The sequence below is a fragment of the Heptranchias perlo genome, chromosome 13 (genome assembly GCF_035084215.1).
Source record: "Heptranchias perlo isolate sHepPer1 chromosome 13, sHepPer1.hap1, whole genome shotgun sequence".
Taxonomy (NCBI): domain Eukaryota; kingdom Metazoa; phylum Chordata; class Chondrichthyes; order Hexanchiformes; family Hexanchidae; genus Heptranchias; species Heptranchias perlo.
Window position 1 is genome coordinate 17,521,923 of NC_090337.1, and position 19,467 is coordinate 17,541,389.

General features: G+C 42.5%; 1 protein-coding gene across 2 annotated transcripts; it reads right to left on the bottom strand.

Moving 5' to 3' along the window:
• Positions 1-893: 893 nt before the first annotated feature.
• On the bottom strand, positions 894-17,844 carry grk7a (G protein-coupled receptor kinase 7a). Of its 2 annotated transcripts, XM_067995059.1 has the most exons (5): positions 17,235-17,844; positions 16,549-16,986; positions 14,018-14,289; positions 5,947-5,967; positions 894-2,278 (listed from the first exon to the last, which is right to left on the bottom strand). In XM_067995059.1, the coding sequence occupies exons 1-5, from the start codon at positions 17,835-17,837 to the stop codon at positions 1,960-1,962; spliced, it is 1,653 nt and encodes a 550-aa protein (XP_067851160.1). In that variant the 5' UTR covers positions 17,838-17,844; the 3' UTR covers positions 894-1,959. The 2 variants fall into 2 exon arrangements, with proteins under 2 accessions (XP_067851160.1, XP_067851159.1); XM_067995058.1 differs by lacking the exon at positions 5,947-5,967 and having other exon boundaries at positions 894-2,299.
• Positions 17,845-19,467: the final 1,623 nt, after the last annotated feature.

Genomic DNA, 19,467 nt, shown 5'->3' on the forward strand with positions numbered 1-19,467 from the left:
TGATAGAGTTTGACTGAAAGTTAGGTTCCAGCATGCAACACAACTCTTATCAGAGCCTCACTGGTGAATTGCAGTCTTTAAAAACTGACTAATCCATGTAAATGCACCTCTACCCAATATATCCAGGTTCTAGGGTAGCAGCAAGTGCAGGCTGGTCTGACTTTGATGCAACCTCACCTATCTTCTTTGCTCCCCCTCTTCCTCCAAAAATTACAAAGAGAGAGGTATTCCCATTGGAATGTCCATGGTCCAAATTTTAATAGTGTGAAATTAAAGTGACAGTGCCAAAACCCTTGGTACAAACTTTATGAAGTAAAGGGGAATCCAAAAAAAGACAGCCTACAAATTTCAACAACAAGAAAGTTGTTATATATTAGGTTCCAAAAATAAAAATCCAAAATGTTCTATTGTACTTTAAATTCTCACTGTTTTCAGGACGGCAAGCACATATGCCCATTTTATAGGTTTGTCGGCAATACTGTGTGCATTCCTAGTGTGGAAAGAAGGGAAATAAAAATAGAATTCTCATATGAAAATGATGCTCCTGCTCGTCCTTCCAACAACCAAGTCTCATCCAACCAGAAATGCACATGATATGCATTATGGCAGAGATCCTGTAAGGGCAATCTCCGCTCCTGACGTCCAAGACCCTTGCTGTGTGGTGTGAATGATGGAAAATCGCCTTATATCTTTCAAAGTATAGTCACATGATTACATAAAATTACTTACATATTTAAAACATTGTTTTGTAGTACTCTAGTTGCTACAATGCTGGAGCAGCATTGTCCAATAGAAATCGCTAAATAGCCACAGGTGTAGCTACGGTGAAACTGGTTTAGCTACATGCAAAACAAATGAAGACGTCTTATATACATTCACACAATACAGGTAAATGCATCTCACGTGTATATTTACTTGACAAACATCTACCATCATTCAGTAACTAAGGAAGTAAAGCACTCACAACGATCAAAAAGTACCCGCACACTCTGCTTTTTGTTTTACCATTTTACCAACAAACGGACAAAAAAGGTTAAAGTACACATGCATACACTGTATGATTGAGTATTTGGCTTTATGCCTATTACTCATTTTTTTATTTACTAATCAGAAATGTAATTCCGCACATCCAGATTCCCAATTCGTCACCTGTATTGGACAACACTGTGGTAGAGTAATGGATTTTCATCTGGAAGACCCAAGGTTGAATTGTAGCTGTGACAATCATTTTTACTCAGGGTTCAGAAATGTACTAGTTTTGTCAATCTCTATCATATAATCTGTTAGAGAGAGGTAAGATTGCTCGGAGGAAGTGAGTCATTTCCTGTACAACTCAACCATACCTATGGTAGGAAGGAGAACCAAACCAAATTCAGAACCCAAAAAGATCCATATTAGGTCCTTTTGAGTTATCCTTCAAATACCTGAATTTTGACGAGATTTTTTTTCCAGATTTGTTTATCACAGAAATTGGCAACATGCAAGCACAGAAGGACAAAATGTATCTCTGTACATGTCCACTTCCATTGTGTGTTTCTTGCCATTTACTGCCTATATTTTGACAGGGTGGCTACAACAATAATAGTTGCCAGTTTTTGAAAAGTAGTTTTTAAAATTATTTTTCTTACTCTGCAACTACATTGCCAGGTATATATGTGTCCACTTTCCCTAGAAGTCAAGTAGGATGTTGAAATATTGTAAATATCTTTTTCCACTAGTGATGTTGATTGGGAGATGATGCCTGCATCTGTATCTGTATGTCTTATTGGCCAAGGGAGAGAAGCAAATTCATGGGTGGGATTAGGTTTAGGATCAGAGTTTCACATTTGGCTTTGTGAGAACTCAAAATTTACATCCTCCATTGGTGAATCCTGAAAAAACTAAAATTCTGATCCCTACTTCCTGGCAGAGGGCAGGGGTGCAGTAAAACAAGGACATGTTTGAAGAAACTTTCACTTTTCACAGAATTGTACATACACCCGATTTAGCCTCCCCAGTGCCATTTGCCTTTGACTGTTGTCTGGTAGGGTCATTGAGTTCATCAAATAAGCCACATTCAAGCATTTCTTCCTGCCAGGGGATGGTGGCAGCACATGTAGCAAATTTCTTGTAGAACTGCTTATCCTTGTCAGTGATATCAACACCTTGAACCTCAGAGAAGTCAGCAATGTCTCCAACATCTTTACAGTACACCATACGGGGGTCTGGCACAAAAGGAGGATCAATAAGTCCAGCTTCTAATCTTTGAAAGTTGATGGATTTGAAGAAATTGTGTTTTCTAGGGTCATCGTTTTCTCCCCTAAAATGAAAACATGGTACTAAACATATGATATATGATTAACCTAAATTTTAGTTGGTGTTATACAAATCAAGCCTCATTTGTTCAGTTTCAGAAAAAAAAATTAATGTGAAGCTATGATACCTGATGCCCTTTTATGGTATACTTTTATCAATAACCATTTTTCTTCCTTTACCTTTGCTAAGGAAGATTTTGGAGATTTGTCTGAGTATCAAAAAAGTCATAATTCACAGAGAGATCAGATTTTTAAATCTCCAAAACCACCATTTAGTCCAGAATTACAAGCAAAAATCTGGAAAAGATGTGCGACATGAAACTTATGTTAAAACACACATCTTTTACTTTATGCACAGTAGTGTACTGGAACCGTCCAGTCATCATACCTAATGTTCCAATCAAATTCATTATTTTAGATATTAAATATTAGATATTCCAAGGAAAATTCATGAAAACTTATTGTCAATTTGCCTAATTATCTAACAGCCTCTTGTAGAGGAAAAAAATTGAGTTGGATATTTTACTTTGTAATCCACCAATGGCTGTGCCTCATATGAAGGGGATTGCAGCCAGGTTGAAAAGGGAATCAAGATCTGCCTTGTGAGAGTCGGGCTATGAGGACATGAACAAGGGACCATCTACTCCTTAGTAATCTGTCCCCAGTGATTGACTATTTTTGATAATAAAGTCTATGTATGTATAATAAACATTATGACAACATGTGAGGAGTAAAATTGGTCGTTGACGATAGCGCAAAATGAGCGCGAGCAAAGTGGCAGTCTATTTTTCATTGGAAAGAAATTCAGGCGGGGTGTAGAATTTACTCTCACCAATTTTATGCTATCGACGAAGACCAATTTTACCCCCGTAATGCTTACAGAGCTATAATTTAAATTGTTGAATAAGATACACAAGACACAATTCCAAAAAGTGATGCATAAAAGTAGTGGTCATTTTTGGCAAAACTAGTATAGCAAATTGTAAATTTGTATGTCAAAGATAATTGATAACCATGGAATTAAACCTTTGCAAACTGACATATAGAGGGAGAAGATTTGGGACTAAATTCCCTACTTCTCGGCAGGGTAGTGGAGGAGTGGGACTTGTGACACTGCTGTATTTTCCTGGGTCAGGGGTCATTTGGTATGCATGTTGGTCTCCTGATGGGATCCCTGCTACCTATATGAAGGAACACTGCTGCAGAAGAAGACCTCAATTCTTTTTTAGGGCCACAGCCAAGATCCATATAAAGGGAGTGGGGGCCACTCCAAGGCCCTCTCTTCCCATGCACTGACTTGAGGCAATAAACCATGGCTGCCCCAGGACCTATTGCCACATTTATCTTAGGGTTGGCAAAGACAGCGGTCGAAAGAAGGAAGATAGTCTGAGAATCCATGCTCCATATGTATTTACATGGAAAGGCAGAAATTCAGCAGACTGGGAGAGCTACAAAAAACAACAAAGGGATAAAAAGAAAGTAATAAAAGGGAGTATGAAAAAAAAATCTTGCAAGGGATATCAAAGCTAACAGCAAAAGTTTTTATAAGTATATTAAAAGAAAGAGTGGTAAATGGGATTGTGGGCCTATTAAAGACAAAAGTAGTTAATACTGTAATGGATAATAAGGAAATGGCAGACTTGTTAAATTAATACATTGGGCTCGATTTTCAAATGGCAGCGGGGCGGAGGCGGGGGGGGGGGAGAATGGGCACGCGGGTAACCTGACTAATAAAATTTTACCGTTTCCCACGCGATCAAGAGTTAATTGATGGCCCTTTACGTGGCTTCTGGGTTTGGTGTCCGAAAGCTGCACACTGGGCGGACTGCGCACCCGCATGACAGGCTGTCAGCTGGAGCAGCTCTATTTAAAGGGCCATTGCTCCAAAAGCTTTTGCTGCAGCAAAGACCAAAAAGGCACAATGGAGCAGCACAGGGGAGTAAGGCTGCTCCAAGATTTAATGATGCCTCACTGCAGCAGCTACTGGCCGGGGTGAGGAGGAGGAGGAGGAGGGAAGTGTTTTACCCCGTGGACAGAAGGAAGTGCCCTGCCTCTGGCAGGCTCGAGGTGGCAGAGAAGGTCACCAGCAGCAGCAACATCTCCCGCACCTGGGTCCAGTGCAGGAAGCGCTTCAATGACCTAACTAGGTCAGCAAAAGTGAGTACACTTATTGATTCTCCTGCATTCCACGTTCCACATCACCCCACCCCCCCATCTCATTTTGCACTGTCAACACTACTCCATCACATCACTCCTCACACCCACTTAAGGCTCATCCTCAACTTACCTGTACTTCCTCAGCACTTCCTCACCTCCCTATTAGTCACCCCACCACTACCACTCACCCCAATCCTCATCCAATGTTATGGCTCTGTCTCATACTCACCCCCTGATGCATCTCTTTCACGGTCAGCCTCACCTAAAGCAATGCATTCATTGGCTGGCTACTTCAGCATCACTCACTCACACGTCTGTACTTTCTCCCCTTCTTGGAAAAGAGAGCACAAAATGCACGTGAGAGGGTGAGAACTGGAGGGGGGGCCATAACAAACATTGGTCCTCACACAATCGGAGCAGGAGGCTCTAGAGATCAGCTGCACCCTCGAGTGCCTGTTCGTCGGAGATGCTGAGACAAGCACCCCACAGACATCTGGTGACACAACTTTAACATTCATCTCATACAACATGAATTGATATTAACAATACTTGCCATGTTGAACACCTCAGTATGCTCATCGCAACATGACACATCTGTGATGATGCTTAATATTGCCTTCAGTTGTCTTACAGGCCCTTCAATGACCACATTGACGGCAGAGGGTGATTCCTCAGAGGAGCTCCCGGTATCTGAGGGTGCACCGTCACATCATCGTGAGCCATCCACCAGCGCAGATACTCACATCTCGGTGGGTCCTAGTAGTCAGTTAGTTGGGTTGGCACCTGGTGAGTCACCACATAGAAGTGAGCACGAGCAGACAGTGGAGAGTCGGCGTTGGTGGGTGCACTCCTCTCCAGGCTCTGCTCAGCTGGACGCAGATGCTGAACCCCAGGGGCCATCCTTTAAAAGGAGAATGATCGAGGGACAGCAGCACATTTGCGAGGTACTGGAACAGGTGCCACGCACGGTCTCCACAATAGTGAAAAGGATAGAGGAGTCCAACTCCTGCATTAGTGGAATGGTGGCACAGATAAGTGCGGGAATGTCTGCAATGGAGAGAATGGCATCCTCCGTTGAGCTTCAAGCGCAGCTCACAAATGAATCCATTCAGGCCCTGACAATGGTCATTCGGACTCATGGTGAACAACATTCTGTCGCCTTAAACAGACTGACAGATACTTTAGAAGTGGCCTTATGAGGCATCACACATGTCTTCCAAACTCTTCTGCAGCAGGGTGGTAGGAGTGATGTCTGCCTAGCCCAGAAGAGGGATGATGGCGAAAGGAGACATGGAAGTGGGGACACCACTCGAAGCACTCCCATGTCTCACCTGTTGCCCCCCCTCTCAACCAGTACCTGCAATGCGGCCTCCTCTCCAGGTGGCTGAATCTTCCCCTGCACAGGTGCTGGTGGAGCAGTCTTTGCAGGAGGCCTCACGGGCTCCAAACCCCAGAGGGCGTAGGCCCAAAGCATCTAATCGGTCAGGGCATGAACATGAGCAAGCTGCCACTACCTCTGCTGCAGTCACAGGGGATGCACCACGTAGAAGCGGTAGGAAGAGGAAGGCTAAGGATTTGTGAGCACAAAGGGTATGCACAAGGGTGTCTGACAGACTGTGATGTTTTCCATATATATTTGGTCTTTGTTATATTCGCATTAAATGTTATCATTCTCACCACTACTGTCACATCTTGCCCATTCTTGACTGGCTTTTGTAATACCGCCCTTTTATGAGATTCGCCATGAACGACAACACTTGATGCCAGCCATTGGGTCACTTTACAGTGGGTGTATGTGTAGTTGCACGACTGTTTTGTGAAGGGAGGTGGAAGGCTGTTGTTGCCGCTGCTCTTTCCAGGTGGTCTGAGGACTGGACTCTTCACACTTTCTGATGTTTGGAGAACCGTTCACATATCAGTGACTCCCTGGCCTCACGAGCAGGCAGGTGAGCCGCTGCTCTGGCCTTGGGTTCGTCCTCCTTCGCCTCCTCCTCCTCAATGTGGATGGCAGATGTGGATGGGGCCTCCTCAAGCGGCACCCCTCCCTGTTGTGCAGGACAAAACACATTACTGTAATGCATCCCACTCTGTCTGGTGTGTATTGAAGCCCTCACCCAGAACGATCAAGGCACCTAAATCGCATCTTGAGCAGCCCTATAGCATGCTCAATTGTAGACCTGGTGGCAATGTGGCTGTCGTATCATTGCTGTTGCTTGGTGATAGGGTTCCTCAGAGATGTCATGAGCCACGTGTGCAGGGGGTATCCCTTGTCCCTGAGGAGCCAGCCCTAAAGTGTGTTTGGTGCGTGGACGAGCCCCGGGATGTTGGATTCCCTCAGAATGGAAGAATCGTGGCAGCTGCCAGGGAATCTGGCACAAATGTGAAGGAATCTTTTGCAGTGGTCACAAACGAGCTGAGCATTGATGGAGTGATACCTAGCCCTTTCTGTTGATGAACAGTCCTGGCTCGTGTGGAGGTGCTCTGATTGCTATATGGGTTGCACCCTGCACCCGTGGGAAGCCAGCCACAGAGAGGAATCCCACTGCCCTCGCCATTTGGCTGAGGTCGTCCTTCGGGAAGTTGACATATTGCGAGGCCCTACGGAACAAGCCATTGGTGACCTGCCTTGTGCACTTGTGTGCAGACAACTGAGGGACCCCGGCGATGTCCCCGGTGGCACCCTGGAATGATCCGGAGGTGACGAAGTTGAGGGCAGTGGTGACTTTAACAGCGATGGGTAATGAGATGCCGCCAGGCCCAGCCAGGAGCAGCTCGGCATGAAGGAGGCTGCAGATGTCTGCGACCACCCGGCGATTGACTCTCAGCCTCCGTATGCACTGCTTCTCGGAGAGGACCAGGAAGCTGAGCCTTGGGCTGTAGACCCGATGGCGAGGGTAGTGCCTCCTGTGACGTCGCTCTCTCTGATGTTGCCCTCTGTGCTCTTGTGCAGGTGCCTGTGGCACAGCACTGTGTTGTGGAGCTCCAAGTGGCGGAAGTGCACGCCGTGCCTGGCGAGGCTGGTGATGTTGCTCATCCTCAGATGTTGTGGTGAATGCAGCCGTGGCGCCCCCATCCTACGATGGTGTCAGTTGGATTCCCTCAGAATGAAGGAATCGTGGCAGCTGCCAGGGAATCTGGCACACTGAAAAGTTGTTAAATATGTGTCAACAGAAGAATTGTGAGTGGAAAGTAAGAATTTTCAGTGAAAACACAAAGATCTCCCAGCCAAAAGTTTGTCTGAAAGAACAGAGTGCCCTGTTGCAATAACTCACCTTTTATCCCCATCTGTCAAACAAGCATTTCAATGTCCAACTGGCTGCTGGCTGAAACACATCTCCTAAAACATGGAGTATTTCCCAGAGCACGGGAAACATGCTGAGGCTGAATGAAAATCAGTCCCCTGCCTCAATCACCTTGAAATTAACTACTTCAAATACTTAAACTACCTAAATAACTGTGTTAACTATCATCCCGCCGGCTTTAATTGCCGGTGGAACTTCCGCATTTTTGAGGCGTGCGCGCACACAGATGCGTCTGTGGGGAACCCAGAAGTAGGCGGGTTGGAGCCGGCTTCCTCATCCGCTCGGGATTTCCCCGATTTTCAGAGCCCCAACGCACCCGCGCATCAGCTTGAAAATTGAGCCCATTGTGTCTGTTTTCACAATAGAGGAAGAGGACAAAAATACCAGTCGTACAAGGGAACCTAAAAATAAGTCAAGGGGATGAACTTATTGAACTTAATATAAGTAAAAAAAAATGGTAATGGAGAAAATAATGAAACGTAAGAACATAAGAAATAGGAGCAGGCCCCTCAAACCATTCAATAAGATCATGGCTGGTCTTGGAACTCAACTCCAATTTCCCGCCCGATCCCCATCTCCCTTGATTCCCTTAGAGTCCAAAAATCTATCGCTGTCATCCTTGAATATAATTAATGACTGAGCATCCACAGCCCTCTGGGATAGAGAATTCCAAAGATTCACAACCCTCTGAGTGAGGAAATTTCTCCTCATCTCAGTCCTAAATGGCCGACCCCTTATCCTGAGACAATGCTCCCTAGTTCCAGAGTCTCCAGCCAGGGGAAGCAGCCTGTCAGCATTTACCCTGTCAAGCCCTCTCAGAATCTTTTATGTTTCAATGAGATCACCTCTCATTCTTCTAAACTCCAGAGAGCATAAGCCCATTCTACTGAATCTCTCCTCATAGAACAACCCTCTCATCCTGGGAATCAATCTAGTGAACCTTCGTTGCACTGCATCTAAGGCAAGTACATCCTTCCTTAGGTAAGGAGTCCAAAACTGTACACAGGGTCTTAAGATAGACAAATTTCCAGGACCAATTGTATTAAAAGAAACAGATGGGGAAATTACAGATGCTTTAGTTATAATTTTCCAACACTTTAGATTAGGGAATTGTGCCTTTGAATGGGAAAATTGCAAACGTTACTCCATTATTTAAGAAAGGAGGGAGGGGAAAACCAGGAAACTACCGATCTGTCAGTTTAACGTCACTCGTTCCTTTATCATCACTGGGTCAAAAATCCTGGAACTCCCTACCTAACAGCATTGTGAGTGTACCTTCATCACATAGACTGCAGCAGTTCAAGAAGGCGGCTCACCACCACCTCCTCAAGAGCAACTAGGGATGGGCAATAAATGCTGGTTTTGCCAGCGATGCCCACATCACGAGAATTAATTTTAAAAAATTTGTAGGGAAGTTACTGGAATCTTATTATCAGGGAGAGAGTGACTTTGCACTTGAACAAGTATGAGCTGATAAAGAGAGCCAGCATGGATTTGTGAAAGGTAGGTCATGTCTAACTAATCTAGTTTTTTTTTGAGGAGGTCACTAACATGGTGGACAGGGGAGTGTGTATGGATGTTGTCTGTATGGACTTCCAGAAGGCATTGATAATATTCCGCACAAGAGATTATTAGCAAAAATAAAAGTGCATGGAATTGGAGGTAACCTTTTGATGCGGGTTGGCAATTGGTTGGGAGGTAGGAGATGGAGACTGTGGACAAAGAGAATGTTCTCTGATCGGCAGGTGTGACAAGTGGTGTCCCCCAGGGATCTGTACTGGGGCCTCAGATTTTCATCATATATATCAATGCCTTGGATGAGGGAATAGAAAGTTGTATATCGAAGTTTACAGATGACACTAAGTTAGGAGGCATAATAAGTTAAGTAGATGGGATCAGGAAGTTACAAAGGGACATAGAGAGATTAAGTGAGTGGACAAAACTGTGGTGGATGGAGTTCAATGTGGGGATGTGTGAGGTTATCCACTTTGGATCTGAGAAATACGAATGGGAATATTTTCTTAATGGCGTATCTAGAAACAGTGGAGTAGAAAGGGGATGTAGGTGTCCAGGTACACAAATCACTAAAAGCTAGTGCACAGACACAAAATGTAATCAAAAAGGCAAATGGAATGTTGGCCTTTATCTCAAGGGGGTTGGAATGCAAAGGGGAGGAAGATATGGTTCAGTTGTAAAGAACATTAGTCAGACCCAATCTGGAGTACTGTGTTCAGTTTTGGGCACTGTACCTCAGGAAGGATATATGGAACTTGGATGGGGTATAGTGCAGATTCACCAGAATGATACCAGGGCTTGAAGGGTTAAATTATGAGGACAGGTTGCATAAACCTGGCTTCTATTCCCTTGAGTTTAGAAAGTTGAGGGATGATCTAATTGAGGTGTTTAAAATGATAAAAGGATTCGATAGGGTAAATACAGAGATGCTATTTCCTCTTGTTTCGGAATCCAGAACAAGGGAGCATCATTTTAAAATTAGAGCTAGGCCATTCAGGAGTGAAATCAGGAAGCACGTTCTCACACAAAGGGTAGTGGAAATCTGGAATTCTCTCCCCCAAAAGACTGTGGTTGCTGGGTCAATGCAAATTTTCAAGATTGAGATCGACAGATTTTTATTAGGCAAGGATATCAAGGATATGGATTAAAGGCGGGTAAATGGAGTTGAGGTACAGATCAGCCATGATCTAATTGAATGGCGGAACAGGCTCGAGTGGCTGAATGGCCTACTCCTGTTCTTATGGGGAAGGAGTTGCCAGTGGCCACCCTGGCGGGAGCAGGTGGTAGGAAATTGAGGTCCAGTCAAGAACATTGCGGTCGATATCATATCACCTCCTTCTTTCACCCCATTTTCCAATTTCAGGCAGAGATAATGAAGAAAGACAATGAAGGTATAATTGAAAAAAATGGATGAATTAGATCAGAGGATGAGAAATGGCAGATTGCTTTGCAGGCACTGTAAATGCTGCCATTGATTTAAATTCCTGAATTTACAGTATCCACTTCATAGTGAAATATAGTGTCTCTAAATTATAGTATTTAACAAAGTTTTTACGTCTTAATAACAAAACATCTTTCAAATACTAGCTTTCACACCATCCATTATATCAGTGACCCTGGCAAGCATCAAGAAATAATAGGAGCTTGTAACAAAGGTAATGCAATGATCGTGAGGGACTTTAATCTTCATATAGACTGGGCAAATCAAATTGGCAAAGGAGTAGGGATAAACGGGTCATTTTCAGGTTGACAGGCTGTAACTAGTGGGGTGCCGCAAGGATCAGTGCTTGGGGCTCAGCTATTTACAATCTATATTAATGATGAACGGACCGAGTTGGCTGATGATACAAATTTAGGTGGGAAAGGAAGCTGTGAGGAGGACACAAAGGGCCCGATATTACCATGGCGGCGGGTTCGCAGCGGGGAGTAGATTGGGCGCGTGGGTCCTCCACTGACTGATGCTGCAAGAAATCGGAAAAATTACAGCATGGAGCAGGCCCGGGGAAGGCTGCTCCCAGGTTAATGACGTCTCACTCCAGCTCTTATTGGATGGGGTGAGGAGGAGGGGGAGGACAGAGATCTTCCCCCCGGCGGGCGGGAGGAAGCGGCCTGCCTCTGCCACCAAGAAGGCCTGGCTCGAGGTGGCGGAGGAGGTCACCTGCACCACCAACATATCGCCCACCTGCATACAGTGCAGGAGGCGCTGCAATGACCTAAGTAGGTCAGCCAAAGTGAGTACACTTACTCATTCCCCTGCACTCCGTCTGCCACATCACCGCCCCCACCCCACATCTCCTTCTGCACAGCCAACACTACTCCGTCACATCACCCCTCACACCCACTCAAACCTCATCCTCATCTTACCTGCACTTACTCACCTCGCCAGTACTCATCCCACCATTACCACTCAACCCAATCATCATACAATCTCATGGCTCTATCTCATACTCACCCTCTGATGCATCTCTTTCACAGTCAGCCTCACTCAACCTGCCACTACATGTGCTGCAGCCAAAGGGCATGCATCACATATGTGCAGTAGGAAGCGTAAGGCAAACGTGTTGTGAGCATGAAGGGGATGCACAAGGGTGTTTGAGGGTTTGTCATGGCTTTTACTTATATTTAATTTCTGACCAACTCACATTACATATTATATTGGCACCACTACTGCCACGTCTTTGCGAATCTTGTCTGGTTTGTGCAATAATGTCCTTTCCTGAGGATCACAATGAAGACCCACAACTGATGATACCCATTGTGTCACTGCAGAGTGGGTGTAGGTGTATTTGCAGGGCTCTTTTGTGCAGACGACTCAGAGACGTTGGCAATGTCCCCGGTGGCACCCTGGAAGGATGCGGAGGAGAAGTTGTTGAGGGCAGTGGTGACTTTGACAGTGACAGGTAAGAAGATGGTGCTCGGGCCAGCCGGGAGCAGCTCGGCATGAAGGAGGCTGCAGATGTCCACGACTACATGTCGAGTGACTCTGAGCCTCTGTGTGCACTGCTGCTCAGAGAGGTCCAGGAAGCTGAGCCTCTGTTTGTGGACCCTGTGGCGAGGGTAGTGCCCTCTGCGACGCATCTCTCTCTGCGGTTGCCCTCCCTCCTGCTGTGCAGGTGGATGTGTCACAGCACTGTGCTGTGGAGCTCCACGTGTCGGAGGTAGACGGCGTCGCCGGCAAGGCTGGTGATGCTGTTCGCCCTCCGAGGAGGTCATGACTACAGCTACGGCGGCCCCCATCCGGAAGATGTACATCTGAGGGGGTCCGTAAGGTAGGTAAATGTGTCTGGACCCCGGGGTAAGTGTGCAAGTTGGTGAATTTTGTTGTTAGGAGGAGGGTGGTGGAGGCCAAACTTTGTCCAAAGTGACAGAGTGGCCTCCTGCAATGAGTGAGGGTCTCCCCCCCACCACCTGTCAAATGGACCTTTGCAGCTGCCACAGGCTGATAGCTGCAACACGTCCATTTCAACTGGGAGTGTTTCCCCCAGTACGGGAAACAGTCTCAGTCAGTTGCAAAATCCCATCCCTGCTAAAATAACAGGTCAATCAGGTCTGTAAACAACCTGAAGTACCTGTTCAAGTACTTTAAGTGGCACCCTGCCGGCTTTACTTGCCGGCGGGAGTCCCACATGCGGGAATCCCCGATTCTCGCAGCGTCCCCGCCACGAACACACCCGATTGCGGGTGCGAAAATCGAGCCCAAAGAATCTGCAAAGGGATATAGACAGTTTAATGAGTGGGCAAGATGGTGGCAGATGGAGTATAATGTGGGGAAATGTGAGGTTATTCACTTTGGTAGGAAGAATAGAAAAGCAGGATATTTTTTAAATGGTGAGAAACTATTAATTGTTGGTGTTCAGAGAGATCTGGGTGTTCTCGTACAAGAAACACAGAAAGTTAGCATGCAGGTACAGCAAGCAATTTGGAAGGCAAATAACATGTTGGCCTTTATAGCAAGGGGGTTGGAGTACAAGTGTAAGGAAGTCTTGCTACAATTGTACAGGGCTTTGGTGAGACCATATTTGGAGTACTCCGTACAGTTTTGGTCTCCTTATCTAAGGAAGGATATACTTGCTTTGGAAGCAGTGCAACAAATGTTCACTAGATTGATTCCTGGGATGAGAGGGTTGTCCTATGAGGAGAGATTGAGTAGAATGGGCCTGTTCTCTCTGGAGTTTAGGAGAATGAGAGGTGATCTCATTGAAACATATAAGATTCTGAGGGGGCTTGACAGGGTAGATGCTGAGGGGTTGTTTCCCCTGGCTAACGTGTCTAGAACTGGGGGGGCATTGTCTAAGGATGAGGGGTCGGCCATTTAGGACTGAGATGAGGAGAAATTTCGTCATTCAGAGAGTTGTGAATCTTTGGAATTCTTTATCTCAGATGACTGTGGATACTCAGTCATTGAGTATTTTCAAGGCTGAGATCGTTAGATCGAGGGATATGGGGATTGGGCAGAAAAGTGGAGTTGAGGCCAAGAACAGCCATGATCTTATTGAATAGCGGAGCAGGCTCGAGGGGCCACATGGCCTACTTCTGCTTCTATTTCTTATGTTCTTATGTTCTAAGCAAAATAATTTTTTAATGAGACAGAATAACATTATGTAATATTATTGATAATGTTGCAGATGGACACAATGGAAAGTAATCTGACTCACCCAGCTACAGGAAATTGACGTGCCTTATTTCTAGCTTTAATTGTATTTCAGAGTATGCAACACGGTACTGATTTGTGCATTTCAAGCTCCTTACCTGCAGCCCAAACGTTCTTCTAAGTTCTTTGCCAAAAACAGTCCGCAAATGTCTTTTGACTCTTCTGTGAAGTTGAGGTGCTCATATTTCACTTCGTCTTCCAGTGTTCTCCTTTTTATTTCTTCTTTACTGACCTTTTCTTTATAATCTTTGAAAGGCGTTCGGCCTGCAATCATCTCATATATGCTGCATCCAAGAGCAAACCAGTCCACTGAGTATTTGTACTTTTCTTCTTTTAAAATCTCTGGAGCCATATAACCATTAGTTCCAGCCTGAAGTAAAAAAAAAGAACGTTTATAAGTACATAAATAAATGCAAAAGCATCCCTACACTCTTAAACTAGTTAAAATTTAGTCTGAGTGATGTGAGATGTAATCCTTGTGGAATGCAGGTGTAATGGAAGTGCATTAACGTAGTGTAAGGAATGTCTGAATTAATGTACAATTATTGTTAGGCAGTGATTACAATACTGTAATGTAATAAGAGGGTTCAGTTGACATCATGATCTGCAAGATTGAAGCTGAAGCAATTTAAAAACCATATTTAGACTTAAGAGTAAATCCAATAATCGGACTGCAATTTAGCACTGGAACAGTAAAAATGAGTCATGGGCACAACTGGATGGAGCAGAAATCAGCCTACTTTTTAAAATTCCAAAATATTGTTATTATTATTTGCTAAAATAAAGTGGATTAACATTAATCTGTAGTGACATTTGTTGTGCAAAGCTCATTATTTACTGAAAGCTTCCTCTCTCTTTACTCATCATTTTAACTATATCATTTTTTTAAATTGTTTTGCTATCTCTTTTCTTTCCCATTTCATTTTATCTTTTTCACTTTCCTTTCTTCCCTTCTCTACCTTTACTGACAATTTCTCCTCTGATTCTTTCTCCTTTTTCCTCTGGTAACTTGTGCTGGAAAACAGTTCCACTGGTAACCCCCACCACCTTGCCCAAGTGGCCATTCTTTTATTAATTCAGAGATTCATTGAGAGTGAGTTATTCAACCATGGAGCCCATCCTAGCTGAGCCCCATCTTTACCTAACATGCACACAACTGCACTGCCAGTATGGATTACTGGAAAACAGTCAGCATGAGGTACTCTGGCTGATTTTTTTTTTCTCCTTCACTAGGCTAGGGACACAGATTCCTCCTCGGTGCTGCCTGGCTGAGATAAGTCAGCAAATACTACAAATCAAAACTAATGCCATTGGGGGAGATTACCACTTTTCTCATTATTCTTTTGTTTCTTTTTCTGCATATCTTGCTTTATTTTAATTTTCATGTCTCTCTGTATTGCTGATTCTGTTGTCATTACAATGGTTTGACCATTCTTCATCTTCTTGCCCTGCCAACAACATAGACAAGTTGCAATTGCAGTTCTAATATTACAGCATCTTTATTCCTCTCTCCCACTATTCTAAAAGTCCTTAGCTTTTCATGAGCCCTGCATTTATCATTCCCAACTGAGGAGATGAGCAGATGAAAGTGTTTCTAAGCTCTCCCAATATTGCTCTTTACAGACAGGGTTGGGTATAGGCAGCTTCTTGGAAGGTCACCTTAGGCTTCGTTAATCACAGTTACTGCCTGAAGTGCAATTTTTGTAGTATCATTAATGTATAAACCACTCAAACTTCACTTTCTGATTTATGATGTCATTACAACACCTCCATTATTATAGCTTTGTTACACACTTCCACCTAATTATTGTATTTCCCATATTTTAAATTAAGAGGCCAATTTAATAATATTTTAGATCTTGCCCAATGAGCTACAAATTAATGCTACACACTATTAATGTTACAGTTATTAATAGGGAAGTTTTATATTTCATTTTTTTGACTATGGTTTTACATATGCCGATTGAAACCGAGGGTACTTGTGTTTATGCAAGTGTGGAGGCTTAAATGGAATTAAGAGGATTTTCTGAGGTTAACCAAATGAAGATAATGATGTATTCCAAAAATAATTAAGCTAATTGCAGTAATTTTCCATATTGAAATTAAAATATGACTTGGGTTCCAAATATCAATGGCGATGAATCAAGTATGAATGTTCCTTAACTCTTGTTCTTTATACATATGTTTATTGAAAAGCTCAATCAAGGTACGCATTTAATTACAGTCTTATAACATTCTTGACTGTATTCTTAAAATTGGATTCAATACAATTGTGATTTGTTAGTAATTTATAAAGAACCATGAAATTGTAAAACAAGTGTTAATAATTAATTATTATTACAGTATTGGTAGAGAGGGCAGAGAAAATGAACTGACATTATGGTCACTCAAAATGAGTAAATGTTGTATTTGTAGCATTAATATGAATTTTACAGAAGAATTACACTAAAGAAGTCAGTGCATTAAGTCCAGCAATATAATTTGTGAAATCCAAATCCAAAAGGCTAAATTTGCTTCATTAGCAAATTTGTGATGGCATTTTACATGATGCCATTATGAGATCTACAAGTTTCTAGGCCACAATAATTTTGTAGGTGCCTGTGTGTCTGCATTGCGTGTTCGTACTTACTAGCTGGTTAATATCTTTGCCGTCTTTAATACTGACTGCGAGCCCCAAATCTGAGAACCTGCAGTTGCCATTGTCATCCAGTAGGACATTCTCAGGTTTCATGTCACGGTACACAATATTTAGAGAGTGAAGGTACAAGATTCCACAGGTAATCTGGGCTGTGTAAAATATTGTACGGTTCATTTCGATTCCTTTTTTTCCAATGTTGTAAATATGAAATTTCAGATCTCCTCCATTCATCAAGGTCATGACCAAGCAGAGGTGGTTCTTGGTTTCGTAAGCGTAGGCTAGACTGACAATAAATGGGCAATTCGCCTTTTCCAAGATCTCCTTCTCAAGGAGAGCCATTTTTTCCCCATTTTTCTTTTTCAGTCGTTTCTTGTCTAACTGTTTACAGGCATACATTTTGCCACTTATCTTCACTTGTATAGCACATACCTGAACAAGGCAAAGTTTGACACTTTTAATTAAAATAATATGTTTTGATCCATTTATTTTAAACTTTAGACAATTCTTGTGCAAATCCAAAAGGTTAAACAATACTTATGTCAACAAATGAAAATAACATTTGCTCTATGTTTTTTCATCTGATTGAATATATCTAAATGCTAAGATGCTTTGTAAATTTACTAGGGAGATCATTATTTTGTTTCGAGACTTTAAGTTCTATAAAATAGAGATCTTACCTCTCCAAATCCACCTTTGCCTAAAACTCTGAATTTATAAAAGTACTTATCAGTTATAGGCTGCCGTTCAAAGCTTTTCCACTGCAAGAACTTGTCAAAAAATGGACTGTTTTGAAAGTCTTGGAAAGGTTTTCCCATGAGGAACTTTTTAGCTTCTGAATCAGCCAGAGCCAGAAGTTCCACAAAGTCCTTTCTTGCTGCATTTTTACATTTATCAGCCAGTTCTTGGCTGAGGAAGGAGAGGTAATTTTTGGAATCAGGTTTCAGAAAGATAGTCGCAATGTCCTGTAGCAGGTTGTCCTTTACCTCATTTTCAGCCACATAAAAGATGGTAACTTCATTTACAAAATCAACAGCAACTTGATATTCTGGGACTGTTGCTGTAAATAGACGAAAAAACTTCTTGCCAATTGGTTGCTGTTCACACACACTGTCGTATTCAATATTGATATTTTGCATCACTGAAACACATTCCTTGTGGCTTGGTAGAGACAGAGCTTTTCGTCTCCTTCGCATTTCCTTGATATATCCATCCACGCTTCCCCTGGCTTGCAAGTAAACCGTGTTGGCAATTAGGTTATCGAGTGTTCCCAAATCACACATGTTGTTTTGTTTTGTAGATCCTCACTTGGTGTGAAAATGTCTGATAGATTGCCTGCACCTTGTGTAGCTATGAACAAGCTAAGCTTTTGCACCATTAAATACCTCATGGATTGCCCTAAGCACCTTTAGGTGTTCTATTCGGGGATCATGATGCGTTAAGAGGTTTCTGTCTTAAGTAGATTTCAGTTTTCTATGTTTAGTTGTCAGTGGCGTTTATGAAAAGCTTTTGATAACATATTTAAATACATGGTCAGGTACAGGTCATTTGAATTCATAACTTGCCCTTTCACCTTACAAAATATTTTTTGATAAATATTTGAACTGCAGAGTGAATTTTTGAAAATTGATTCTGTTCACAATAAATTAGTTTTCTGTTATGTGTAATGAAACTTAAATTTTAACTAACCAAAGAAAAATGAGTTATGTATGAATTTTGGAAACTTACAGACGGAAATATAGGTGCGTGTAATGTAGCTTCATCACATGTTACAAGGACATGGCTTTGAAAAAGATAATTCTATCACAAGTGTATTGCAATTCTAGCTAAACCCCATGCTCGTGCTCTGGGGGCTGTCGATTAAGGTTGATAAAAGCATCAGCAATCTTCAGTGCTGTATTAATTTATGCATCTTGTATACTTAATTTAAGCAAATTGTAAATTTAATGCAAGATATTGAATAGTGTACTGTAGTTACTTCATGGAATAAGTAAAAGGAAATAGTGTGACTGAAATTAACTGCATTACAAAAATTAAGTAGATGTTACAAAAATATTTTTAAAATGTTACTTTAAAAGAGCAAATTAAAAGAGTGTAATTATACTGTAGCTAGTAATTTCAGCCATTGAATTTTAAATATACACAGCCTGGGTCTGTATTTACAAGCGTTTTAAATAACCTCTGGGTAAAATTTATAAAGTGTCCAATAGACCAATAGATCTCTCCCCCCCACCCCACCACCCCACCCCGAGCACTTTGTAAATGGGTTTCACACTACACTGGAATTATACTCCATGCAATGTCAAACCCAAGTTGCGTGAATGAGTATCCACTTCCCTCTGAAGCTATACTAGAATTTTAACAATATAAAAACCACTTCACATACCAAAGTTGCAGTGTATATACTCTAAGTACAGAGACAATAAAGGAGAGGATGACAAAAGGGAATACAAAAAGGTTAGGAAAGAAGTAAAACAAAACAATTAGGAAAGCAAAGAGGAACTACGAAATTAAACTATCAAGGAACACAAAAAGAAATAGTAAAGTATTCTACAGGCACATAAATAACAAAAGAAAAATCAGAATAGGGATAGGGCCACTAAGGGATGCATATGATAAACTCACAGGTAAGGACAGCAAAATGGCAGAAATATTGAATAGTTACTTTCCCTCCGTATTTACCAGGAAGACTAACAAGGTGGGCAGATCATTAGACGAAGAGATGATAAAAGATATTAAAACATTTAAGAAATAAAGGGGAGAGATAATTGATATACTAATCAAACTTAGGGAGAATAAGACCCTGGTCTGGATGAATTGCATCCATGAATATTAAAAGAAGTTAGGGAGGAGATAGCAGAGGCACTATTACATATATATAAAAATTCACCAGAAAAGAGAATAGTGCCAGAG

Bases quoted from the DNA above. Each gene is read 5' to 3' on its own strand.
- grk7a (XM_067995058.1), bottom strand. From the start codon at position 17,837: ATGTGTGATTTGGGAACACTCGATAACCTAATTGCCAACACGGTTTAC. The intron at 14,290-16,548 runs GTAAGTACGAAC...TTTTTACTTCAG, and splicing joins GCAAAGATATTAACCAGCTA to GCTGGAACTAATGGTTATAT. The intron at 2,300-14,017 runs GTAAGGAGCTTG...TTTTCATTTTAG, and splicing joins GAAGAACGTTTGGGCTGCAG to GGGAGAAAACGATGACCCTA.